Source organism: Monodon monoceros, unplaced genomic scaffold (assembly GCF_005190385.1).
Source record: "Monodon monoceros isolate NGI ecotype Baffin Bay Population unplaced genomic scaffold, NGI_Narwhal_1 Super_Scaffold_12, whole genome shotgun sequence".
NCBI lineage: Eukaryota > Metazoa > Chordata > Mammalia > Artiodactyla > Monodontidae > Monodon > Monodon monoceros.
In genome coordinates, this window is record NW_021703768.1 from 122779487 (window position 1) to 122806873 (window position 27387).

Consider the following 27387-nt stretch of genomic DNA (forward strand, 5'->3'; position numbering starts at 1 on the left):
TATTAAATAATCCAATATTCTTTCATATATAATGTTGAAATACACATGTTATCTTTTAAGGGATAGCTAACTTTATTTACATAGGATTCACAATGGATTTCAGCAGGCTGTTTTCTACTTCTGAATTTTTTATCAATAATTTATCAATATTTGCTTAACTACAATCATTAATTTATGTGTGTTGTTGTTGCTGTTGTTTTTTCTTATAGGTTGCTTTTAAGGGAGATCCAGAAGCAGCCCTCATCCAGTATCTTACCAATGAGGAGGCCAGAAAAGCCATTTCCAGCACTGAAGCAGTTCTAAACAACCGGTTCATTCGAGTCCTGTGGCACAGGGAAAATAATGAGCAGCCAGCACTACAGTCGCCAACACAGCTGCTCCTGCAACAGCAGCAAACACTTAGTCACCTGTCACAGCAGCACCATCACCTGCCACAGCACCTTCATCAGCAGCAAGTGCTGGTGGCCCAGTCTCCTCCCTCCACGGTACATGGGGGTATTCAGAAGGTAATCTGCTGGTTCACAGGGAATTAAAGGTCCTTTAGTCCCATCCTCTAGATCATTGTTTTTCAATTTGTGGTCCTGGGGTCTTCTACATCAGAGCCATTCAGTTTGATTTGTAGACCGGCAGCATCTGATCTCCTAGGAGCTTATTAGACATACAGTTTCTAAGGCTTCACCTCAACTTACTGAATTAGAATCACTATGGGTGGGGCCCAGTAATCCGTTTTAACAGGCTTTCCAGGTGATTCTTATGTACCTTGAAGGTTGAGAAGTGCTGTGTTGCATCAAAATCACTTATCTGGGTGCACATTCCTGGGTCTTACCTTCTCAGATCTACAGAGTCAGTCTCTAGATATGGGACCGTAAATCTGCATATTTAAGAAATACCTTTAGTGATTCTTCTCAACACTAAAGTATGATAGCCATCCACGACCGAACAACTTTGAATCTAGAACAGCTTCTTTGTTTTGTGTTAGAATCAGACACTTTTTTTTTTGGCGGTACGCGGGCCTCTCACTGATGTGGCCTCTCCCATTGCGGAGCACAGGCTCCAGATGCACAGGCCTAGCGGCCATGGCTCACGGGCCTATCCGCTCCATGGCATGTGGGATCTTCCCGGACCGGGGCACGAACCCGCGTCCCCTGCATCGGCAAGCAGACTCTCAACCACTGCGCCACCAGGGAAGCCCAGCATCAGTCACTCTTATAGCGATCCTTTTGTCCCACTTTTTCTCATATAGAAAAATTCTGTTCTCTTTAAAACTGAAATGGGAGCTCCAAGAGACTGGGATTTTGTCCGTTGTATTCATATGATCCCTAGTGCCTAAAACAAGGCCTGGCATACAGCACTCAAAACACATTTGAATGACTAGATGAACGAAGTAAAGAACAAACCACCATGCATTAAAACCATTCAGATATTGATGATAATGTTAATCTCCTCCTAGGCATTCTCTTGTTTGGATTAAATGCATTCAGATTGAAAAAAAAAGGATTCTTTAACAGTACATAGTATTAACTCCATTTATCATCGTGTTTATTTGCAGTTAAGCCTGCATTTCTTTTGTCTCTGCCCCATTTCATGTTAGGGCCAAAGGTAAATGTTCCCCCAGGTGTCGGCTGAATGGTATATGAAAGAGTGATACAATCACCTCTGTGATCCATTAGACCCTGTTCTGTTAATGCAGCCCAAGATTATGTTATGTTTTTAGGGTGGCCATATCACATTCTTATTAAGCTACTGTCAATTAAAACCTTTAAGTCTTAAAAAGCATTACATATTGAAGGGAACATTAAGAAAATTATTAGAAAGTTTTTTCTGTATGAGTATATACACATATGCATGCATAATTTCAAACATCCAAAAAAGTATGGATACTAACAGTCATTTGTATATCCACCTCTTCACTTAAAAAAATCAAACCTTACAGATGATTGAAGCACCCGTCCTTCGCATTTCCTTATCTTCCTCCCCAGGGTAATTACTGTCCTAAATTTGTATCATTCCTAGGCAGTTAAAAGAACTTCCACCATAAATATGTTTATTTTGTATATGCAGATGATGAACAAACCACAGACATCGGGTGCATATGTTCTTAACAAAGTTCCTGTGAAACATCGTCTTGGACATGCAAGTGGTAACCAGAGTGATGCAGCACACTTGTTGAATCAGTCAGGTGGTGCTGGAGATGATTGCCAGGTATATATTTCTGTGGACCTTTAAATATATTTAGAGTTGTTCAGTGACACAAAGAAATTACCAAATTGATTAGCACCCAGATTTATAATGTCTTATTTCCTCAATCAAGATAATTGTGAGAGCTAACCTAAATGTGGCCGGTAAACTTCCCTAATTTCCATGATTGAGCCAGAAATTTGCTAGTTAAATTTTCTTTTCCTATTGAAAGCTAAATAGGAATTTGAAATTTTTAGCCATTTATTAATAGATGTCTATTAATCCATTCCTTTTATAATGTTTTTTCTTTAATATAATTAAGAACATCATAAAGGGGATTCAGTCATAGTCAATTCAAAAGTCAGATTTTTTTTTTTTTTTTGCGGTACGTGGGCCTCTCACCGTTGCGGAGCACAGGCTCCGGACGCGCAGGCTCAGTGGCCATGGCTCACGGGCCTAGCAGCTCCGCGGCGTGTGGGATCTTCCCGGACCGGGGCACGAACCCGTGTCCCCTGCATCGGCAGGCGGACTCTCAACCACTGCGCCACCAGGGAAGCCCCAAAAGTCAGATTTTGAAATATGTTTTTAAGTAGTTTCCTTTCCTTTTGGGAATATATCTATATGATGACTGTCCAGATTGGTGACTTTTTTTTCCAAGAGAGCTAGGAAAACTGAAAATGAACAGGTGGGGTTAGCCCTCCTAGACATTAAAAAATACTGTGAAGTCAGTATAACTCAAACAGTTTGATACTGGCACATGAAGAGACAGACCAGTGGAATAGAATCGAAGACTGAGATTATAGACTCACTCACAAATAGGAATTTATCATATGCTAACACATTATCTCAGTTCAGCGGGGAAAGTATGGACTCTTTGGTAAATGGTATTGGGATAACTGGATAGCCTGATAGAAAAAAAAATTAGATCCATTTTTAAAATTACATAATAAACCAGGATAATGTCCACAAGGACCTGAAATTTATATGCTGATGGTAATGCTAAATGGTACAGCCTCCGTGAAAGGAAATTTGGCAGCATCTAGCAAAATTCTGTATGCATTTACTCTAAACCAATAATCCTCCTCTAAGAATCTGTGCCAAAAATATACTAGTCAAACTATGGAAAGACATATGAGCAAGGCTAGGGAATGTAGACTCTCTTCAATAGCAAAAGACTGGAAACAATCCAGTGTCCATCAGTAGGGGACTGGTTACTTAAAATGTAGTACATGCATACAATAGCATATGTGTAACTTTGCAAAGGAATGACAAATATCTTTATGTGTACCATGAGGTGATCATCAGGATACATTAAGTAAAAAGAGCAAAATGGGACAAAAAATGTAGAGTCGGCCACTGTTTATTTAAGAAAGTAGGGGCAATGAATACATATACTTATGATAGAAAAAAACAAAAAAGGTAACCCATATAATTTAAGTCTTGGTGGTTACGGCAAGGATAGAAGAAACTAGACAACTTTAAAAACCTCCAAAACATTTCTTAATTCTGTCCACCAAAAAGGTCTAGAAACAGTGACCCAGCCTGATGGTAATGAACCTTGACATGCCCCTTCCCCCAGCTCCAAAAAGAACCAGGGATCCTTGAAGAAATGGCTGTTCCCAGATCTGGGGGTGACAGTGTTCCAGATGAGCCTAGAATACTTTGTCAAACCAGAAAGTGAGGAATTTGTCGAAGATTACTACCATCCTATCAAAGAATGAAAAAATGTCATAAAGGCTCTAGAACTGCGCACCAATTTAAAGGAAATTCAGAGGACAGAGGGACGTGTTAAAGGATACCATAGAATCCTGTAGTGAATACTGCAGGATGAATGACCTGGTTTCTTCCAGAAGTGATTTGCAAAGAAAAGAAAGATACAGAGAGGGAAACGGAATTAAAGGAGACTTTAAAGAGATATAACCAATTGCATTTATATGGACCTTAGTAGGTCCTAATTTAAATGTGAAAAGAATGTTTAGAAAATTATAATAGAATCTGGAAATGTGACTATTTAATGATATTAAAGAATTGTTATACCTTTTAAGTGTGACAACGGTATTGTAGTTTTACTTAAAAAAGGAGTCCTTATCTTTTAGAGATACAACTGAATTATTTACAGATAAAATAATGTGTGTGCTATGATGATGTAGTTGGGGGTTTAAATAAAACAAGGTTATTTTATATAAAATAATGTAAATTGATGATTGATTCTGCTTGCTGATGGATACGTCAGGTTTTTTATATATAATTTTGTACTTTTGTTTGTTTCAAAAATTCGATACTAAAAGATAGAAAAACAAAAGCAATCTCAGACTTTGAAGTCACACAGCCCTTACTGACTTGACCTGCCTCTTACTAGCTGTGTTAAATAACTGGCGAGCATTGGTTTCCTTTTCAATAAACTCAGTTGCTATGGGGATTAAAAAATTTCATATTAGTAAAGCATAAAAGAGAAGTGCTTATTCGCACATAATAAGTGCTCAGTAACTTGTAGGTAGTGCCATTTTTATTTTGATAAATAGTAATAACAGCATGAACATCATCTCTGCAGGTTCCTACAGTACTTGAGAGAGTTTCCTGTGTATTTAAAGTAGGTTAAGTTTTAGGACAATTAAGTATTGTATGATTGAGATAAGTTTTGTATTTGTATATATTGCATGATTGAATTTTCCATGAATTTCTTAGTATTATATCCTGTGTCCCTTATATCATATATTCAAAGTTAATTTAAAAATAAATTATATATTATTTATTTATTATAAATTATTTAAAAATAAATTTCTGTTCAGAAAGGAATCTAAATACCAAAACAAGCACAGTAAAGATGGTCACCATTTTACTTGCAAAGTTAGATCTGTGAGCTAACTACTTATGGTTGGTTGTAAACTCATAACATTTGATTAAATATAGTATTAAGATTATGACTGCAAAGTACCTTAATTCTTAGGAGGGTTTGCAATTAGAACATGCATTCTTATTTGGCATTGTGGAAAATAGCTTAATGACATTACCCTCCCAGAGACCTCCAGGAACACACCTGTAGTTGAACAACTCTTATTCAGTGAGGGAGTATACACAGTGAAACCATGGAACATCTCATTTAGAGGGTGTTAGCAAGGACTTATGTTAGGATTGGCTGTGTTAGGTGATTTGTTGGAGGGTTAAAGGAAACAGGAGTAAATTCTATGATCAGATTTCCTAGTAGTTTACCTAGAAGGAGGGAAGACTAGAATTATGCTAAAGCTGTAATTGGTAAAGAAGCTGTAGTCACTCATATTAGCCAGGGTAGAAAGATGTTTAGTCATTTTTATGGTTTGGATAGTATTCATGGTTTGTGTGTGTGTGTGTTCAGTCGTGATAATGGAGTGATCTTGTTTTTGCCTTGATCCACCATGGGCACAAGAGTGACCTTGTCTGAGGTTGATGTTCTATGAAAATTGTTTATGTTTAACAAGGGGACACTAAGGCCTAGCTGTGAGTGGCAGTCTAGCTCCTAGATGTCAGGAGTTGTTGTTCTTTTTCCCACAATTAAAAAAAATATAAAGAAAAGGAAGATAAGTGATTGTATTCAGAAACACAACATTATTACTTAAAATTAGTTTTTGTTTTTATATTTGAATGACAATTGAGTTTATGTATAAAGAACTTGTTTTATAAATGAAGTTTTTAAATGTAAAAAAAATATATGGAGTCTTTTTAAAATATTATTTTAAGGTATTGCTAAGATTTAATTTAATTATATTTGTGTTTCATAGATATTTTCAACTCCAGGCCATCCAAAAATGATCTACAGCTCCTCAAACTTAAAGACACCTTCAAAACTTTGTTCAGGATCAAAGTCTCACGATGTCCAAGAAGTTCTTAAAAAGAAGCAGGTAACAGCCTCAATTCTTTTCCTTCAAGAGGAAAGGATCTATTGAATTCTTTTTTTTTTTAATACATTTATTTATTATTTATTTATTTATTTTTGGCTACGTTGGGTCTTCGTTGCTGTGTGTGGGCTTTCTCTAGTTGTGGCGAGCAGGGGCTACTCTTCGTTGCAGTGCGTGGGCTTCTCACCACGTTGGCTTCTCTTGTTGTGGAGCATGGGCTCTAGGCACATGGGCTTCAGTAGTTGTGGCACGCAGGCATCAATAGTTGTGGCTCGCGGACTCTAGAACGCAGGCTCAGTAGTTGTGGCTCACAGGCTCTAGAGCGCAAGCTCAGTAGTTGTGGCGCACGAACTTAGTTGCTTCGCAGCATGTGGGATCTTCCCGGACCAGGGCTTGAACCCGTGTCCACTACATCGGCAGGCAGATTTTCAACCACTGTGCCACTAGGGAAGTCCGGGATCTGTTGAATTCTTAAGTGATTATATTAACACCTCTGAACAGTTCATGTTGTTATGAAACTACATTTTAACATTTATTTAGCTGCTGCTTGATGCATTGTACACTTGAAAAAAAGATGAGCAAACAGAAAAAATGTTTTGCAGTTGCCTTTCAGTGGCTACATCAAGCACAAAGAAAGAACTTTTTTCTATGTAAAAGTAAAAGACACTGAGCTGTTGTCTCTCCCCCCACCCCCCCACAAGGGAGAGAAACAAACACTTTTATTTCATTATTTTCTCTTTTAATTCCTTTCTGGCTTCGTAAGTTAGGTAATGTTTCACGTGAAGTGTAACAATTATGTAGTTATTATTCATGTGACTCAGTTCTGAGTTTCATTATCATCTTAGATTTAAACTCACAAAGAGTTTTTCAAATAAAATAGTTATTTATATATATTATCTCAGTATAATTGGAGATTTAATTAACAGAGGGGTTGGAGGCAACATTTTCCAGGCAAAAATCCATAGATTTTGCTATCATTTCTAATCTATAGCTGCATGTCACTTTTAGACTTTATTTTTAGACTTCAAACTTCAAAACTAAGGATTTCGCTTATTATGTGGGGAAGTGAAAACTTGTTTTTCTTTACATATATATTCAGGTCATTTAACTGAATAAACCTCATAGATACAGCTAATTAGTGTTCAGTATTTTAAATATTAAAGTACAGTTACAAACATAAACTCTTTTATATTGGAAGTGTTGGGGAAAATAGGTTTAAAGGTTTCATCTCTGGCTTCAGCTATTTTTTGATTAGGAGGAAAATCTGTCTCGTATAAGGGATGACTCAGAAGAAATGAGTTGAGACTGTAGTAGCCATATATATCATGGGCAAACTTAGTTATTCATTACTGATTTTTTCTTTACCTGTTCATACAGGAAGCAATGAAGCTACAACAAGATATGAGGAAAAAGAGGCAAGAAATGTTAGAAAAACAAATAGAATGCCAAAAGGTAGGATAAATGTTCATTATTTGCATGCTGGAATTGATGTATGGAATGGATTTTACAAAGATATCCCCAATAAAGTTTTAAAGGTTACTTAAACTAAAATTTACTAAGCATAGTTTTACTTTTTGCTGTTTATTTTATAGATGTTAATATCCAAGCTAGAAAAAAACAAAAACATGAAACCAGAAGAGAGAGCAAATATAATGAAGACTTTAAAAGAGCTTGGAGAAAAGATCTCACAATTGAAAGATGAGTTAAAAACATCTTCTGCAGTCTCCACACCATCTAAAGTAAAGACAAAAACAGAGGTACCTATTTGCATTTTTCATTCAGCATAGGGTTATTGAACATCTGTGGTGTGCTTGGCACTTTAAAAGTGCAGTGGAGGCTTCCCTGGTGGCGCAGTGGTTGAGAGTCCGCCTGCCGATGCAGGGGACACGGGTTCGTGCCCCGGTCTGGGAAGATCCCACATGCCACGGAGCAGCTAGGCCCGTGAGCTGGGCCTGCGCATCCGGAGCCTGTGCTCCGCAACGGGAGAGGCCACAACAGTGAGAGGCCCACGTACCACAAAAAAAAAAAAAAAAAAAAAAAAAAGTGCAGTGGAATCCTTAGGTAGCTAATAGTCTAGTGTGAGACAATTATAAGTATCTTTTTTTTTTTTTAATGTTTCTGTAGATGCTGTACACTCCCTCTGAAAGAAGTGATAATACCCGGTTTGAACAAAGATGTTTTTTAACTGAATTTTTTTGTTCTCCATGCTGATGATGTAACTGCTTAGAGTGATGGCAAGGAAAGAGACATTTCCTATTTCAGCAGCTTTTTTTCTATTTTTTTAATAATGTTGTAATGCAGCCATCCCTTTTAATATTCAAAAGATATCATTGACTTTAGTATGGGTAAAAATGTGGCTTTCTATTGAAAAGAATAATCAAAAGTTCTAGATCCATTTAAGTCTAATTTTGTTCATTTCTATTTGTTTCCTTACCGTAGAAGAATACTTGCTTTTACACCATGGTTCCATCATTATTCTACAGCTCTGTAGTGGGATTTTAGATAAATTTGCAGCCCTTTGAGAACTGGGAATAAATCTGTCAGATATATATATATAGAATGCAAATTTTTATGTACAATATTATATTACATTTGAAATTGTGGTTGTCTGTTATTAAAGGAATGTAAAGTGTTTCATTAAGATTGCTTTTACACAACATTGTAAATCAACTACTCCAATAAAAATTTTTTGAAAAAGATTAATTTATGATCTAAAAAAAGAAAAAATGATTGCTTTTTAAAAACATAATAAAATGTTATTTTAATTGAAATTTCCCCCAATTATGAAAAGAGCATTTAATTATGGAAAGAAATTTAAGAGAATATGGGGGAAAGAAAATCTCTCATAGTCACACCAGCTAAAGGCTGATAATTTGTTTCTTACCAAAAAAAAAAAAAAAAAGAGTGGCAATAGTTATAGGGTTCAGATCTGAAAGCAATTATGTAACTGTTATGTTTGTACTATTAGTGAATTTTTATTGTGTAATTTATTTTGCCCTATTGTGTTTCACTTATGATGGTTTATTATGTTCTCAGCTCCCTCATCTCAGATGACTGTTTCCAAGGTCTGATTTTTAGGCCATCTTTTTTTTTTTTTTTCCTCAGTGATAGTTTGTTTATTTCACATAAAAATCCCCCAAAGCTCGTGGAAATGATGCCTTCATATCACGACAGTAATCAGAATGAATTGTTTTTGTTTTTAAAAACCACAAAACTCGCTGTCGGAAGGATGGGTGTGTGAACTACGACTTGGGGAGGGACTTATGATGCATTCCATGTGTCACAAGAGGAAAACTCAATGTTCCTTTACAAGGAGGGCTCGACATCTGTTGCATTTCAGCCAAAAGCTGCCCCGCAGATACAAATCTTTCTCAAAGCCGATTTCAGAGGGTGCGGGTAGCAGCCCTAGGTGCTACCGAGGACACAGTGGCCCCGTATGGACGGAGCTGTGCCTCAGAACTTCACACACCTGTGTACAGGTGGCCGACCTGGAGACAGCCACCCTGGGGGTCTCTCTCTATTCTGGAGGGGCTGTGCCATCTTAATTAAGCATTTGTAATACTGCTTGCTTATTAAGCAGTAATACCGTTTATTGTTACTACTGATAACATTATACTCTCTACATGTTTTCAGTATTATATCTGTAAAGTTACTTTCCTTAAAACACCCATGTTTATTGCGTGCTTTCACATTTACCCAGAAGAGGTGTGTGTCATTCTGTAAGTGTAATATTGTGAACAAGATTTCGTAGGTTGTCTAAAAAATACATTTTTACTCTTAATTTTTCCACAGGCCCAAAAAGAACTATTAGATACCGAACTGGACCTTCACAAGAGGCTATCCTCAGGAGAAGACACAACAGAGTTACGGAAAAAACTCAGTCAGTTACAGGTTGAGGTGAGATTTAAGAGGAGTTACCCACTACATTTAACATCTCAAAAAATGGTTTTCCTAGATTTAGTCTGATAATGTGTTGTATTCTGCTTTTTGTTGTTATTCAGGCTGCACGATTAGGTATTTTACCTGTGGGTCGAGGAAAGACCATGTCCTCTCAGGGTCGAGGAAGAGGCCGAGGCCGTGGAGGAAGAGGAAGGGGTTCACTAAATCACATGGTGGTGGACCACCGCCCTAAAGCACTAACAGTTGGGGGATTCATTGAGGAGGAGAAAGATGACTTACTTCAGCATTTTTCAGTAAGTTTTTAAAGTAGTAAATGCCAACTCTAAAAGCATTGTATTTAGCATTTCCTTTATGCCTTCTGTATAAATGTCAAATGTTTTATAGATTAGAAAATTAAGTTGTAAAATCATGGGTATTAGCAAATTCCTATTAATATATTTGAAGGTCAAGAAGCAGCTCATGCTATATTCCATAATACTTCACATAAATGCATTTGTAGCAACAAGTTATTCGAAAGCTATATTTGATTTTTGCTTTAGGGTTTATTACATGGTTTACCAGATGTTTATAGTCAATAAGTGAAAATAGTCTGGGATGGAGACGAAATCCAAAGGAAGAATTCGTTAGGAGAAGAGTCATGTTTAGTTATATTCTGTGTACAGTGGTGACCACTTGCTTTTAGACAAATATGCAAATAGATATTTGCCACAGGTGAATGTTTTTATTATTTTGCACATAAACAGTATATTCTCTTTCTAACCACTCATTAATTCATTCAGTAAATATTTTTTGAGTGTTATTTGTGCTAGAGCATTTTCATACATGATCTCATGTAACCTTAAATAACTGTATAAAGTGCAGGTAGAAACCCATGTGTACAGATCGGAAAACTAAAGCTTAAAAAAGTCACCCCAGATCATACAGTTAATAAGTGGCAGGACCAAGGTAAAAATACACAATTGACTGTTAACATCCAGGATGCCTATTCCTCAAACAACTTTTTTGAGAGAAAACATTTTCAGCCCTATTGAGTGTTAAAGATGGTGAGAGAAATCTTAAAGAGCAAGATTTCACTCCATAGTTTCTTATTAGTTTGATGCTCATTAATCTTGTTTCACCCTGGCTATTAGAGAATGGTGGGTTGTTATAAGATGTCCAGATTTGAGAGCCACCTGGGCTACAGTCTGTTTACTCTTGAGCCAGTTTTTTCACTAGCCTGTTATTTTCTTTTTTTGTAAAGTGTGAGATTGTCTTTAAGTGACTTCTTTGAGGAGTAAAGAAGATAATATACGGAGGAGCACTGTACATGGGCAGGGTGTTCTTCTGGAGGCTGGGTGAATGTCGATTTTTGTCTCTCAGAGTTGAGTATATAATATTCGAATTTCCTTGCCAAAACTTGGGCATGGGCATTTAGACCCACTGCCAGCTCTGGTGAGGTGCATTAGATAATAATGTATAATAATATAAAGCAGAATTTTTATAAATTTGGCTCTGTAGAAAGTTTTAGTTACAAAAAGTAGGTAATTTTGTTAGGTAGGAAGCTGCGTGCTCTACCCTGAGGGTTATATATAAATCTTTAAGTTTTAATCCAGAAGTCATGCTCAAATGGCTCTCTTTGCTTCTCATAAGTAGAGTCATTCTAGAGTATCTAATAATAACCTTTTTTTTTTTGCGGTACGCGGGCCTCTCACTGTTGTGGCCTCTCCCATTGCGGAGCACAGGCTCCGGACGCGCAGGCCCAGCGGCCATGGCTCACGGGCCCAGCCGCTCCGTGGCATGTGGGATCCTCCTGGACTGGGTTACGAACCCGTGTCCCCTGCATCAGCAGGCGGACTCTCAACCGCTGTGCCACCAGGGAAGCCCCAATAACCAACTTTTATATACATATATTTGTTAAGTCTGAAATACGGCACTTGGCTTGCGGAAAGGGACATGTCCAGGCATTTGGGGAAGGAGCAAACAAAGCCAAGGCTGGTAAGGCAACTTCAAGAATGAGACACTACCATTGGTTTCGATGGTGTTTTGTAGTTTGTTTTTTATTTTGATAGGGTGCTATCAGACAGTCTTGAGTGCTAGAAACACACTTACACTTGTAACAGATACTTGCAGTATAGTATGCTTTCTTTGAAAAAAATACAGAAATACATATGCCTAAGACATTATTGAAAGTAGGTTTAGCAAACCTATAGGGTAACTCTTCTTCAAGGTCTTTTATAATCCCACAAAGGCTAAAGTAAAATGTATATTTTCAGTATTCTTTTACTGTCCTTAATGATTGTGAAAGGATCATGGATCAACCATATCTGTATGAAAAGGTGATGGATGGGTGTTAGTGAAGCTGTTCTGAAGTGTGAGGACCTAATTCTAGAGTCCTTCAGTTTTTTCTTGTATTCATTAATCCAGCAATCCCCAACCTTTTTAGCACCAGGGGCTGGTTTCATGGAAGACAATTTTTCCGCGGACCGGAGGGGAGGGGGGAATGGTTTCAGGATGATTCAAGCCCATTACATTTATTGTGCACTTAATTTCTATTATTACTACATTGTAATATATAATGAAATAATTATGCAATTCACCATAATGCAGAATCAGTGGGAGCCCTGAGCTTGTTTTCACATGCCACTCACCAGTAGGGTTTTGATGTGAGTCTGCAAGCAGTTGAATTATTAGGGTCTCTGTGCAGTCGAACCTCTCTGCTAATGATAATCTGTATTTGCATCCACTCCCCAGTGCTAGCATCACCACCTCAGCTCCACTGCAGATCATCAGGCATTAGATTCTCACAAGGAGCGTGCAACCTAGATCCCTCACATACGCAGTTCACAGTAGGGTTCATGCTCTTATGAGAATCTAATGCCGCTGCTGATCTGACAGGAGGCAGAGCTCAGGTGGCAATGCAAGCAATGGGGAGTGGCTGTAAATACAGATGAAGCCTCACTTGATCACCTGCCACTCACCTCCTGCTGTGTGGCCCGGGGGTTGAGGACCCCTGCATTGATCCACTTTTAAGAATTTATCATACGGAAATTATGCAAATGATTCTGCAAACTGTAAGTGTGCTCAGTGTAGCACTTTCTATAATAGTGAAAATGAGAACTATCTAAACGCTCAACAGTACTTTGCTGCTATTAAAAACATGTTTTTGAAGAATAATGACATAAGAAAATTCTCAGGATTGTCTTTTAGGTTAAGGAAAGGTGGGATAGGAGAGTATACATAAGCTTAGAGTGGAACTGCTTTAAATTGTTAGTTCTGGGTGGGAGAATTCAAGGTAGTTTTAATTTTTTTTCCCTTCTAGGCTCTTCTCTGTTTTCTGTGCTTTCCAAAGGAACATATCTTATTTTTAAAATCAGCCTTTTTAACTTCACATTCATTTTTAAGATGAAACACCAGCATTTTTATACTGTATATGTTAAAACCAAATTTGAGGATATGTGTTAATCTTGGGCTTTACGTCCCAGATACGTACATGAAAAAAATGAGTAAATTTAAAAATTGTTGACCTTTGAGCAGCATGGGTTTGAACTGTGCTGGTCCACTTGTACACAGATTTTTTTCAATAATAAGGCTGACAGTAAGTTATTACCAAGATTTTTGACCATATGGAGAGTTAGCACCCCTAATCCCTGTATTGTTCAGGGGTCAACTATATACACAAATTTAAAATCCAGAGAATGTTTATATACAATGGAAGTTATCTATAACAACATAAAACATGTATAATAATATATAAATATTTTAATAGTATATATCACTAGTCAGACTTTTTCTAGTAAAGAACCAGATAGTAAACACGTTAGGCTTTTGCAGACTTCATACAGTCTCTGTCACATTTTCTCCTTCTCCTCCTCTCTCTAAACCTGTCCTTCCCTCTTCCTCTTCCTTCTTCTTTTTCCTTTTCTTCTTTTAATAATTTTTTATAAATGTAAAAATAATTCATAGCTCACAGGCCACCAAAAACAAGGTGCTGGGCCATGTTTGGCCTGAAGGTTGTAGTTTGCAGACCCCTGGTATATATTATTTTATTACTTTATATATTAAATATTTGAGTTCAAAAATGGGAAATATGAGACTTCCCTGGTGGCACAGTGGTTGGGACTCCACACTCCCAATGCAGGGGGCCCGGGCTCGATCCCTGGTCAGGGAACTAGATCCCACATGCATGTCGCAACAAAGAGCTCGCATGCCACAACTAAGGAGCCCACCTGCTGCAACTAAGGAGCTGGCGAGCCTCAACTAAGGAGCGTGTCTGCTGCAACTAAGACCTGGTGCAACCAAATAAATAATTTTTTTTTTTTTTTTTTTTTTTTAAAAGGGAGGGCTTCCCTGGTGGTGCAGTGGTTGAGAGTCCGCCTGCCAATGCAGGGGACATGGGTTCGTGCCCCGGTCCGGGAAGATCCCACATGCCGCGGAGCGGCTGGGCCCGTGAGCCATGGCCGCTGAGCCTGTGCGTCCGGAGCCTGTGGTCCGCAACGGGAGAGGCCACAACAGTGAGAGACCCGCGTACCACAAAAAAAAAAAAAGTAATAATAATAATAATAAATTAAAAAATGGGAAATAATATCATGTAATATATAAATAGAATTTTGTATATTTTAAAGATAAAATCAGTGAGTCCCAAAAGAACTTATTTTAAAAAAGAATCCTTATTTATATATCTTTCATTTGACAGAGTTAGGAGGGTATCAAAGACCATGAAGAATTTCCTTTAAGTATTTTAACATTAAAGTTTAGGTAAAAGCTGAAAATTTTAAGTCATAGAGGCTTGCTTAAGGACACAGATAGGATGAGAGCTTAGGGTGCTTTCCTTCACTCCTGGGTAAAGAGAGGTTCAGCTAATTTCAACAGGGAAAGTTATTTATACTGAATGTTTGGAATACTTGAACTGTACTTTGGCATTTTTTCAATAGTATGCATCATTTAACTACAAAGATTTTGAGCTATGGTAGTGTGGTTTAGAGTTGTACTCAGTAATAATAGAGTGGAAGTAGATTTTTTTATTTTCTTCTTCCTGATTATGAAAATAGTAAATGCTTCTCAGGATGCATTTAGTAGCTGCAAGTAACAGATAAATAACTTGGAAAATATGGACATTTATTTTCTTTTTTTTCAAGAAGTTTAGAGGTAGGGAGGTTTTAGGATTGATTATTTAAGAAACTCAGCTACACAGGTTCTTTTCATATTTCTCCTCTACTATCCTAGTGTGTTGGCTTTCTTCCTTAGGTCTTTTTCTTCATGGTGTCAGTCAGGATGGCTAGTTAGGGTGTTTCCTGTTTTTTCACTGTTAATGGACAATGTTATATACATCTTACTGGATTTGGCGTTTTTGAGGGAAATAATGTTATGTGGACAGTCCTGTGCATTGCAGGACCTTTAGCACCCCTGGCTCTCACCTACTAAATACTAGTAAGTGCTCTTCAGTCAGCGTGACCACCAAAATGCCCTCTAGAGTAACATTATCGTCTCCCACTGAGAACCATTGCCCTAGGTTAGTTCATAGGAGCAAGATGACTGGATCGAAGGCATGCGTATGTGTATTTAAAATTTTGGTACAGCTTGCCAGATAACCCTCCAGGAATGTTGCGCTAATTTAAACTTGTAGTGACATTGGGTGAGAGCACCTGTTTGCCCATATCCTCAACAGCACTTAAGTTTTGTTTTTTCATCTTTGCCAGTCAGGGGATTGATGAATCATGACTGGCACAGATTTGGCATCAGTTTCTGATCTGGGAAAATGTCTGTGTAGGTGAATTTCTCTCTGCGTAACTTCTACCTCTAAGGTTCTACATGCTTCTAAGTTACTGCATATAATTTTTTATTGATGATATGTAATTGATTTGCTCATATTCACACATATTTATATATGTTAATATTTGATTTATTTTGAGGGGCAACACACATATACATAGTCAAAAAGAAAAGTATGTACAATGAAAAGTGAGATTTCCTGGACTTCTCTGGCGGTCCAGTGGTTAAGACTCCATGCTTCCAATGCAGGGGGCACGGGTTTGATCCCTGGTCGGTAAGCTAAGATCCCTCATGCCGCGTGGTGTGGCCAAAAGAAAAAGAAAAGGAAAGAAAAATAACATTTCCTTCTACCTCCAGTTATACAGTTCCACTCCCCGTAGGCAATTACTGTTAATTGTGCATATGATGTTGCTTTGTTTTTAATGGATGCATGGTGATTTATTGTATAGATGTACTGTACTAGATTTAATTAGTCCTGTATTGATGGACATCTAACTTTTCTCCACTATTTCATTATTTCAAGCTGTGGTATAGATATGCGTGTGAGAGAATATATATGTGTATATAGAAAAATTAGATATTTTGATAGGTATATGAGGCAAGTCCTAAATTTTTTAAAGTATTTTTAATTAAAAAAATTAATACATGCAAAGGGTCAAAATTCGGTTAATAAAAAGTAAAAATCTCACCTCTTAATCTTGGCCTACTCTTACAAGGTAGTTATTATTCTTGGATATATTTATAGAAAAAAATTACGAATATGAGAATACATATATTAAGTTTCTCATCAAAAAAATGTTACCGGGGCTTCCCTGGTGGCGCAGTGGTTGAGAATCTGCCTGCCAGTGCAGGGGACATGGGGTCGAGCCCTGGTCTGGGAAGATCCCACATGCCGCGGAGCACCTGGGCCCGTGAGCCACAACTACTGAGGCTGCGCGTCTGGAGCCTGTGCCCCGCAACAAGAGAGGCCACGACAGTGAAAGGCCCACGCACTGCGATGAAGAGTGGCCCCCGCTTGCCGCAACTAGAGAAAGCCCTCGCACAGAAACAAAGACCCAACACAGCCGAAGATAAATTAATTAATTAATTTTAAAAAATTACCAAAATGGGATCATTTATAAATACAGAGGTGCATTCTAAACATTGCTTTTTTAACATAAATACCTTGGCTAATTGGTATTTTCTTGAAATTATGAAGATGATACTCAACTTAAAATGTTTATTGAAACTATACCAATAAGAAATGTATAGTTAAGTGATTTATCAGAAGGTACCATATTACCTGCCCCTCTGGTCAAGAAATAGAACATTCCCAGCACCCCAAAAGTCTCCTTCTGCCCCCTTCCAGTCACTATCTTCTCTCCTCCTCAGAAAAAGTCTAGCCTCACTTTATTATAATCACCTCCTTGCTTTCTTTATACAGTTGATTCTCATTATTCGTGGATACTGCATTGCACATTCACCTACCCACTAAAATTTATTACAGCCTCAAAATCAATACCTGAAGTGCTTGTGTGGTCATTTTCAGACATGTGCAGAACTGTGAAAAGTTTGAGTTGACCAGTGCACAAGTTCCCAGTGGAGGTCAAATGAGGTGATGTTCTGCCTTCTCATCTCAGCTCTCATCCTGTAAACAAGTCTTTTTTGCAGTCTATTTAGTGCCATATTTCTCTCATTTTTTTGTGCTTTCCATTGGTGATTTCACTGTTTAAAATGGCTTCCAAGTATAGTTCTGAAGTGCTGTGTAAGTGTTCAGTAAGGTAGTGATGTGCCTTATGGTGAAGATGTGTGTTAGAGATAAGCCTTGTTCAGGCATGAGTTGTCATGGTTTGGGCCATGAGTTCAATGTTAATGAATCAACAGTATATATTAAGTAATGTCCTTAAACATAAAACAAGGTTACATATTGATCATTGGCAAAAATGTTTTGACCAGAGATTCATAGGAACCTAACCCTCTATTTCCCCTAGGAACAATGGTTCAGTGTTTGCTAATTCAGTGCTTGGGTGAACTTTATGTGACTACTGCAAATAACGAGAATCAACTGTATTTTTATCACCTAAATGTTATAGTATTATTTTGCATATTTAAGAAAATTTATATATATGGAACCACATAGTATATATTCTGTTGTGTCTACTTTTTTTTCTTAACATTATGTTTGTGAGATTCATTCGTGTTATTACATGTAACAGTAGTTTGCTATTTTTATTGCTGTATAGTTTTCAGTTGTATATATATATACCACAATTTATTTTTCCATTCTCCTATTGATAGGTATTTGGGTTATTTCCATTTCATTTTTATGAACAGTGTTGCTGTGAACATTGTTTTAAATGTCTTTTCATATATACGTGTACATTTCTGTTGGATATACATGGACTTGTTGAGTGAACTGCATCAGTTTTATTAGTTTAGATTCCCACCGGTGGTGTGTGAGAGTTCCTGACTTGGTATTATTAGAATACATCTCTATTCTATTTATTAATCTTATTTGTTACAAGTTAGGTAGTGGGAGTTTTATATTCTTAGTTCCTGACTGCATACACATTAAATTTCTCCTTCTTCCTTCAGTAATATATATGCAGTACATCTAATGCCTTAAAATTTCTTTTGGAAGATAGAACTGCTACCCTCTTTGGAAAGCAACCCAGTTAATATAGGTTAAAATTTTTTATATTGCTTTTTCTTGCTAATAAAAGTAATATAACTTTACTTAAAAATTCAAATAACAAAGTTTAAGGACCTAATGTGTAACATGGTGACCGTAGTTGACAACACTGTATTATGTAATTGAAATTTGCTAGGAGAGTAGAACTTAAATGTTCTAATAACCCCCCTCCCCCGCCCCCCTCCCAAAAGGGTAATAAATACGTGAGGTATGCATGTGTTAATTAACTCGATGGGGTATCCTTTCACAGTGAATCAAATCATCACATTGCACACTTTAAATATCTTACAGTTTTATTTGTCAGTTACACTTCAGTAAAGCTGGAAAGAATTTAAATAATATAGAAATGAACAAAATGCTGAAGAAATCTTTATAATTGGGCTGTATGTTAAAGGATAGAGTAAGGGCAAGGGATGTCTGTTACACAAATTACCTGTTTTTTTCTTTCCCCAAGGTTTATTGAGATATAATTGACATACAACATTGTATTATTTTAAGATGTGCAACATAATGATTCAGTATACATATGCATTGTGATTACTAAAATAAGTTTAGTTAAAATCCGTCACCACACATAGTTAAAATTTTTTTTTCCTTGTGATGAGAACTTTTAATGTCCACTCACTTAGTAACTACCTGATTTTGAAAAGATGGTAAATGTATATTTGGGTTAGGGCCATTTTGATATGTCATTTTAGTTTGTCCCATGAGTCAAAATGTTTGGTGTCAGGTTATAAACATGTAACACCTACAAGGGATAATAGGAGCTTTTCCTTAAATCACAGGCTGTGGTATCAGCAGAGACAGTAATTGACTGGTATGCATCTGGCCTAATGTACATTCTTGCCGTGCAGTGATCTGAGTGTTCTATGGAAATATTTTGCAAATGCTTCATGAAGTTTATCAATATTTTTCCTAGAAAAGCTAGGGTGAAACCCCAAATTTAAAAGAGCCCCTTCTATTACATATTTTAGGACTGAACCAAGAATTGGGGATATTCTACAACCCGGATCTGTTGATAGGAAAGCTGTAGGAATGATTAAGCTTTCACTTTCATGAAACTTTGGGTCTCTGTTCTTTTGTCTCTATTGCTTTGTCCTTAAAATTAAACTTTTGGTTTCTCTTACTGAAATTTGCTGGGGAGGAAAAAAATGTTTAGACAGTAATAACAAGAAATACATTTGAAACTGCGTAGTTTTACCCTGAGATAGGATAATAGGTGTTTAACATTTGTGGGATGCGAAGATGAGCTGCAGAGTATTTGTCATTGTTATATAGCATTTCAGGAAAAGAAGTGGGAATAGTTTTAACAGATATAGATGAGGATATAAGAGATGTAATGAGATGAATAGATAATTTTTAAATTACTTATATTTGTAAGGTTTTACTCTAAATATGTAGATTATCAAAGCCAAAGGCCAATAATCATATTAAGACAGTATTTGTTGTCCTCATCATGACTTTTCTATGTAGAATGACTATATAATTTATCATCCAAACCAAGACAGATCTTAAAATTTATGTGACATCAACATTAATCATGGACTATCCTGGGAAAACCAGACATGTGGTCTTCTAATTAAAAAGAACTTCACTTTTTCTAGCTCTCATTGGAGATTATTTGTAGATCCATTTTAACAGATTTTTTTTTCCCTCAAGTCACTAAACTTTTAATAGCACACAATTTGAAGAAATCATTAGTAAGTGTGAGTACAAACTTTTGTGTTCTTCTAAAATCTATTTTAGCCTGCAAACCAAGGGTCAAAATTCAAAGACCGTCGGCTACAAATATCATGGCACAAGGCCAAGGTGCCTTCTGTATCCACTGAGACTGAGGAAGAGGAAGTCAAGGAGGAGGTAAATTTAACGATTGAAAATAAGAGTTGAACTAGATTGTTTTCCAGTTATATGCTTTTCTTAACATTAAGTAATATAAATTTAAAAATAAATATTGAGTTTTTTCATGCATGTAATTAAGACTAGTCTAGAAGTTTATTAAAGAATCAGATTAGGTGCAGAAATAAAAAAGCTCTTTTGGGGGTTATTTTCTGGTGTAGGAGAGACTGTACTTTTTTAAAATTTGCGTTTATTTTGGCTTTATTGGGGCTCTGGACGTTTTTATTTTGGTAAATGAAGACATGGATTAAGTGAACAAATTAAATTTTATCTGATTGTTCTAGTTTTAACTTATTCAAGTTCCATAAGTAATAGATTTGAGTTTATTTTCTTTCTACATATAGTTGGTTAAAATGAGAGAGTGTAAAGAAGATGGACATAAGAGGGAAGAATAGCAAAACCAAGGACTTAAATAATACAAGTACTAACCAGCTTCTTAAAACATGAGAATTAATATTGCTTTTTTACTACAGTATTTCTAATTAGTTTATTAAAATGGACACTTAGGCAGCATTGCAAGTTATTCCTCATTCATCCTAATTTTGGTTTTAAAAGATAGCATTTATGCCTGATCAAGAGTCTTCCTGACCAAGTGGGTAATTTTACATAACAAAAGCAGAAACATTTCCCTTCTTTAAAAAAGAAAGAAAAGAAAAATCTTGGTATTTCGGGAATGTTTGTAGATACTTTTACTTTGTGTAAGATTTTAGATTTTTATGTAAGATTTGGAATGTCAGTGTCATAGGCAAGGTATTATATTTGTCCTTCACAATCAGATATTAGAGGAAAAGTTTAGACGTTCAAATGGTTATTTACTTTCCTCACTTTTAAGATAATAGAATAAAATTAATTTTATCAAAAACATGTTTCATAGATATCCCCCTCCCCCCACTAAATGTTCATATGTTATTTGTTTTTCTGATGATATTAGAATGGAAATCTTCTATTAAACTAGCAAAATTAGCAGGGGAGAAGAATATATATATATATAAATGTTTGGGGGGTTTTTTTGCCCCCAAAGATGCTTTGCATCACTTGTAAATCCAGCCTGGGCTTTGTATACTAGTCTGTTTGTCCTTTGGCCTAAAAAGCACTTTACTTAACTTTCTTGTGCCACTGAGCAGATTTTACCCTCTCTTTTCTTCAGGAAACAGAAACGTCAGATTTGTTTTTGCATGATGACGACGATGAGGATGAAGATGAATATGAATCTCGTTCATGGCGAAGATGAAATCTGATGCGAGCTGTATAATTTTTAGGAATATTGTTTAGAAGAACAACTTTTTAAAATTATTTAAAGAAGTCAATGAGCCAAAAAAAATTTTTTTATTTTTATTTTCAACACAGTAGGTTTAAGGACAGCAAGTTTGCTATTTAAATACATCTCATAACTGTTCATGATACTAAAGCACCAAAGGCCTAGTGACTTTTACACAGTTGTGAAGATCCACAGGAATGACTTGGATAATCTCTAGAGCCTTATTTTTCCACACCACCTGTTTTTGTTGCTATTGGTGTTGGATTATGATGTAAATGACAGGGTGTTCAGAAATTTTATTTTGGATTATAATCTGCTGATAAAGTTTCATTAAATGTAAAAATCGCCTGGAATCTTTTATCTCTTAGCTATTATGGATGGGTCATCAGATAGTAGGAGATATTTGTAATTAAAATACCCTTTTGCTTTCAAGAGTTGTCTTGGAAGAAAAGTAAATTTAATTATTTTATTGAGGAGGAGCCCAATTTGTATTCAATCTGAATTCCGGGGGGATTTAATGTGCAGCAGTAAGTAATATTTTAGTGTAAATCGTAACTGTTCTTCAATGCTATAAGGCAATGGTAGCTAGCTCTGTGGGATTTCCATTCTGTCATCATATTAACTCTCCTGGACTTCTGCCACTGATTTTTAGTTTGCTTTGAAATTACTGAGCACTGGTTCAGTTGGTCCTTTTTTTTTCCTTTCTTTTTTTTAACATTCTCAGAATATAAAAGGCTTTCACCTGTTGCCCCTTTCTCGTCCCCATTTTCTTTCTCCTGCCTTTTTATTAATAGCCTGACTTACCCATTATTGAGATAAGTGATTCTTTTGGGCCACCAAAAGTCAGTCCCCAATAAAAAGTTTAAACCAGCACCTTGATAAACAAGTGATATTTTGATGAGAATAATGGAAGGATTTGTGGGGAGAGAGAGTCACCAGCTTTTTTTTTTTTTTTTTTTTTAAAGCTTCACTTTAGTTAATAGTTATGCAGAAGGGTTTGAAAGTGTGTGAAATTCTTTCTCTAAATTTAAACCATGATGGTGAGGTGACTGGGGATAGGTTGGGGGTGGGATGGGGTAGTGGGATGGGTATGCTAGTAATAAATGGGAGTCATAACTTGACTTTGATCAGATGACCTTATATTTTCATAATTTTGTAGCTTGTTGCTATCCATGAACATATGCATCCTTCAGTAGACGGTTTCCTTCACTGTGTGCATTTTTACTGTACACTGTATAGAGTATCTGTTAAGTAAAATATATCTGTAAATTTATGTCCTTGTGTTCTGAATGTTAGATGGAAAAGCAGAGGAGCAACACTACACTGTATTGACCCCTGGGGAAATAAAATGATTAATGTACATAGGATGTTAACTTTTTCAAGGATATACACAGCTATGTTTTTATAGTACGTGTGGTGTGAAAATTTGAAACCTCCTGTTGGCTTCAGAAGGTTCTTGGTGATCACTATGTCAAGGATTTTGTTTCCTGAGGTGAAGACTGTTTCTCAAAATAGAAACTATTCACTAAGAAACTTAAAACCATCAGGACTCTAGATTTTACTTGGCTACAAGAAGTTAAATCCCATGTTCTGACTATCTTTCCTCTTCTACATGTTTTCCTGGAATGATGTGTCAAACCAGGATCATTTTTAAGTTTTCATGTAATTTTCCCTTCATAATAATAAGGACTTCCTCTTTCTAGGTTATAGTTATATTTCTGAAAACACAAAGCTAAAATAAGCTTATAAAAGAAGGAAAACATTACAGTGGGGTAGAGTAAGCAATCTTGCTTCTTCCTCCTCCGTCATCTCTAATGAAATTTTCCTGATGTCTGTGGCTCAGTTGGTATATATTTTGAAAGATTCATTGTGGTGAATATTTTGAGTCCTGACAGTTTAAACGTGATAGAGGGAACAAAGGATTTATATATTTTTTGTACAAAGTTTTTTCTTAAACTGTATAATTTTGTAAATAATTTGTTTGGTTTTTTTGTGTACTAAAACTACCAGCGTATAGATTTCAATAAGAATTGTTGTATTTTTGTATTTGGAAACTGAAAATTACAGTAAATTAATGGAGCTGTAAGGAAATTTTCAGTAGACTGACAATTCAGCAGAGTGAGATTCCTTTTCATATGATTTTTTAACCTAAAATTGACATCTTATTACACTCTCAGTACAGAGAGAGTTGAGGATTTGTTTGACCTTTTTAGTTCTTGAGGGAGAGGGGGGTGAAAGAGAAGGATGTTAAAGTGAAGAATAGCTAGACACTTTTTCGAGTAAGTTTTGAGGCCCTTTATATAAAACTTAGTTTTCGATACACCTAAAATACTTCATAAACGTCTTTTCTAAGACTTCTAAAACATGTTTGACTCTCAAAAATGTATTCAAAATATGCGTTAAATATAATATTAGAAAATTTAAGTTAAGGTTAGCATGAACTAGTTAAATGTATATATTTTTTCCTTTAGGACTGAGATCCCCAAGCATTAGAATTTCTCTTAAAAGCGAGTAACTGTGACTTGTTTTCTTGGCATCTTCACTTACAGAAATAACATATACCATCTGAGGCAAATTCTGTTCTTTTTAATGTGTATGACATCTTTCTAAGTAGCCGTTGAGCAATAACCACCACCAGCCTGGCTCGGTCATCTTGGTTTACTAGTGGATTGCTGCCCAGGCTTAAGAGGCAACCCCGGGGAATGCAGAATTTCCCTCAATTTCTTCATGCTGTAACATTGAGAAAACATTGTCAGTAGCTAAGGTGATAAATTGGAAAACGTCTTGTTAGGGTGAAAAAAAGAGGTCCATGCTGATGGATCATTATTTCAAAAAAAAAGAAAAAAAAATCATGTGAAAAGGAATAGCGGTTCCTCTTGATGTATAGTATGCCTGTATTATAGTTTTTACAAAATTGTGAACTTGTGTAATAGTATAATAGGAGATATTGTTGAATTTCTAACTGTTTATACATTTAAATTCATATATGTAATGTTTGTTTTATCGATTACAATCTGAATTTCTAAGAAGCATGTTGACTTTTGCAATAAAGATGCAATATGGAATGGTTCACAATTGAAAAAAAAAAGATAAAAGTGTTGCAAATTTAAAAGAATTTGGAAAATTTATGAACCATTCCAAAAATTATAACAATCACCAAAAGAGCTGTAATTCTGGCTTGTTCTGGAAAGAAAGAAAACGTATGTGTATGCTTGCTTGAGTGTGAGAATGAATGAGTGATGGCTATGTGTGTGTGTGTTATGTTGGGTTCAGGTACATGAGAGAATGCCACTCAATATGAATTTGGGTACCGAAGTCACTGGCTATTAAATATTCAGTAGAATCACTCCTTTGACAGAGTGGTCTTGAAAATGAAAGAGAAGGGCATTAAAGTGTTAACTTACAAGTAACCTTTAATAGCCATATTTCTTTGTTCATGGATGGATCTTGGTATCCCAGATAAAAAGCACAAACAATTTTATAAAAGCATTTATTTTAATATTATCTTGAGGATATTCAAGATGCCTGCAAACAATAGGAAGGACATTTTCCTTAAGCACAATAGAGAGAAGGGAAAGAACACCTTGAAGAGATGACCTAGGGCTTCCCTGGTGGCGCAGTGGTTGAGAGTCTGCATGCTGATGCAGGGGACATGGGTTCGTGCCCCGGTCTGGGAAGATAGCACATGCCGCGGAGCGGCTAGGCCCCATGAGCCATGGCCGCTGAGCCTGTGCGTCCGTAGCCTGTGCTCCACAACAGAAGAGGCCACAACAGTGAGAGGCCCGCGTACTGCAAACAAACAAAAAAAAATGACCTAAAGATATGACAGTTCTAATTGTGATGGATATTTGTGAGGAATAACAAGAGAAGGAAGTGATCTTTACCCAAAAGGACTATGCGGTGGTGGGAAAAGGATGGATATATCACTTGGGCTCCTATTTTCTTGTTTTAAAAACTGCTTTTCATATAAAATTCCCCTCCGAATGTTTATGCATTGTCCAAGAAGAGTCGTTCTTTAAATCTCAGCTTATACAGGAAAATAATAAAGAATGGGAGTAAATTTCATTTTCATTATTTTCAAATAAACAAGTTTTATTCATATTTTGTGAATTAAGTAAATGGCAAATAAGCTGTGTGACCATTTGTTTTGAATAGATGATAATTTATCCAATAGGTTTTTATCATAAACATGAGTCTAGGGCTTTTGGTGGGGGAGCCAGCATAATTTTGAACATAATTACATTTGTTTAATATTAACAAATAGTACCAAAATGAGCTCTCATTAATTATTGGTTTCATGTGATTTTTTTTTACTGCTTTTGATGTAAGTTATTCTATAGCCAAGGATAAATTTTGAATCACAAGCCCCAGTTTACTGTCTAGGCTGGATCTAATTATGTTCCAGTAAACATAAGACATGAGTGAGTATGTCAACCTGCAGGACCATTTTAGATTAGAGAGTCAGGGTTGCTTTAAACAAGTGGACCAACATTTTGCAAGTCAAACCTGCCCCATTTGGCAACATTTTTAGTCTCAAAGATCTACTTGAGGGGCCAACCAAGACTGACCCAAAAAAAGGCTATACACTGCTAATCCATGTATTACGAATCACCTTCATTTATGCTAAATCCATTTATTGCCAAGTGATCTCCTTTCTACAGGATCATCTACCATTTGGCCTCTTACCTGGTTCTGCAATCGACCTTAGGTTAACTAAACCATCCCAAGCATTCTGAGATAGGTGACTTGATACAGGTGAAATTAAGGTCAGAACAGTGTTTGATAATTGTTTGCAGGATATTTGTGGTTTGAGTCTACTTTTAGATTTCTGCAAACAGATTTTTTTTGGTTGTGGTGGTTAGGAAGCGTGATAAACACTTTGTATTTATGTTATATTTTTCCTTTTATGAAAGGTGAGCAAGGGAAGACGGCCCTAATCTAATAGCCTATTAGTTTGTTTTCATTGAAAGTCTGTATTTCCTACATCACTGCAGTTTTCTAACCACTTTATAGAGTTCTTTTTTTTATTAGGCCGCACTGCGTGGCACACGGGATCTTAGTTCCCCGACCAGGGATGGAACCCGTGCCCCCTGCATTGGGAGTGTGGAGTCTTAACCACTGGACTGCCACGGAAGTCCCCATAGAGTTCTATTACTTTGATAGAGTGATCCATTAGTTCTTAAAACATTTGAGTTGGGGTAATGGTTAGTGCTTGGTTGTTCAGAATTTTTGTTCTTTACTCAAATCTTTGTTGGGGAGTAGGGTTATAGAAATAAGCCTTTTAGTTGCCTAGCCATGTTTCTGTTGAATGAGTTTTCAACACTGCTTTGTAAGCACTTCATAAAAGTGAATGTCTTTTTAACAGTTTTCTAAAGTCCTTGTGATTCTATCTCTTCTTAGTTGGCCCCCAGACAGCTTCTTTTGTGAGATAACTGATATATTTCTCTCAATTTGAAATGAAATTAGATAATGAGGGCTAACGTAGACCTTGCCAAATAAATGCGGTTTTTGAGGATAATTTGGCTTCAAGATTGAGGCTGCTCACATGTTTACTTTGAGTTCTTAGACCAAAGGCTGCCGATTTATCTGTGTAAGCTTCTGATCCTGTGTAAACTATCTAGTGCTAGTTCCTGAACCAACCTCCAACAAAGGGTTATTTACTGTAGAATTCAAGATTTTAACATTTAAAGCCTGTAGGGGGCTCCAGAAGGCAAAATTTAGTGGGCCTTAGAGCAGTGACTGAATCTTTTTTTCACAGCAACTCAACAGTGAAAAACACATTTTGCACTGTGACCCAGTATATACGTACACACAAACCAAACAAAAGTTTACCAGACAATGCTTACCCTTACAACCCAGTATGC

General features: G+C 36.4%; 1 protein-coding gene across 6 annotated transcripts in view; it reads left to right on the forward strand.

Moving 5' to 3' along the window:
* The window catches only part of RBM27 (RNA binding motif protein 27), an 83995-nt gene that overhangs the window by 45087 nt on the left and 11521 nt on the right, over nucleotides 1-27387 (forward strand). For 4 of the 6 annotated variants that reach the window (XM_029217167.1, XM_029217171.1, XM_029217168.1 and 1 more), the window contains 9 exons: nucleotides 210-506; nucleotides 2062-2202; nucleotides 5934-6053; nucleotides 7428-7502; nucleotides 7643-7807; nucleotides 9843-9947; nucleotides 10052-10243; nucleotides 20116-20226; nucleotides 21413-24685. In XM_029217167.1, the coding sequence (XP_029073000.1) occupies nucleotides 210-506; nucleotides 2062-2202; nucleotides 5934-6053; nucleotides 7428-7502; nucleotides 7643-7807; nucleotides 9843-9947; nucleotides 10052-10243; nucleotides 20116-20226; nucleotides 21413-21496 (1290 nt within the window). In that variant the 3' untranslated portion in view covers nucleotides 21497-24685. Of the gene's footprint in view, nucleotides 1-209; nucleotides 507-2061; nucleotides 2203-5933; nucleotides 6054-7427; nucleotides 7503-7642; nucleotides 7808-9842; nucleotides 9948-10051; nucleotides 10244-20115; nucleotides 20227-21412; nucleotides 24686-27387 lie in introns of those variants that run through there. The other 2 variants (XM_029217170.1, XM_029217173.1) reach the window with 2 other exon arrangements.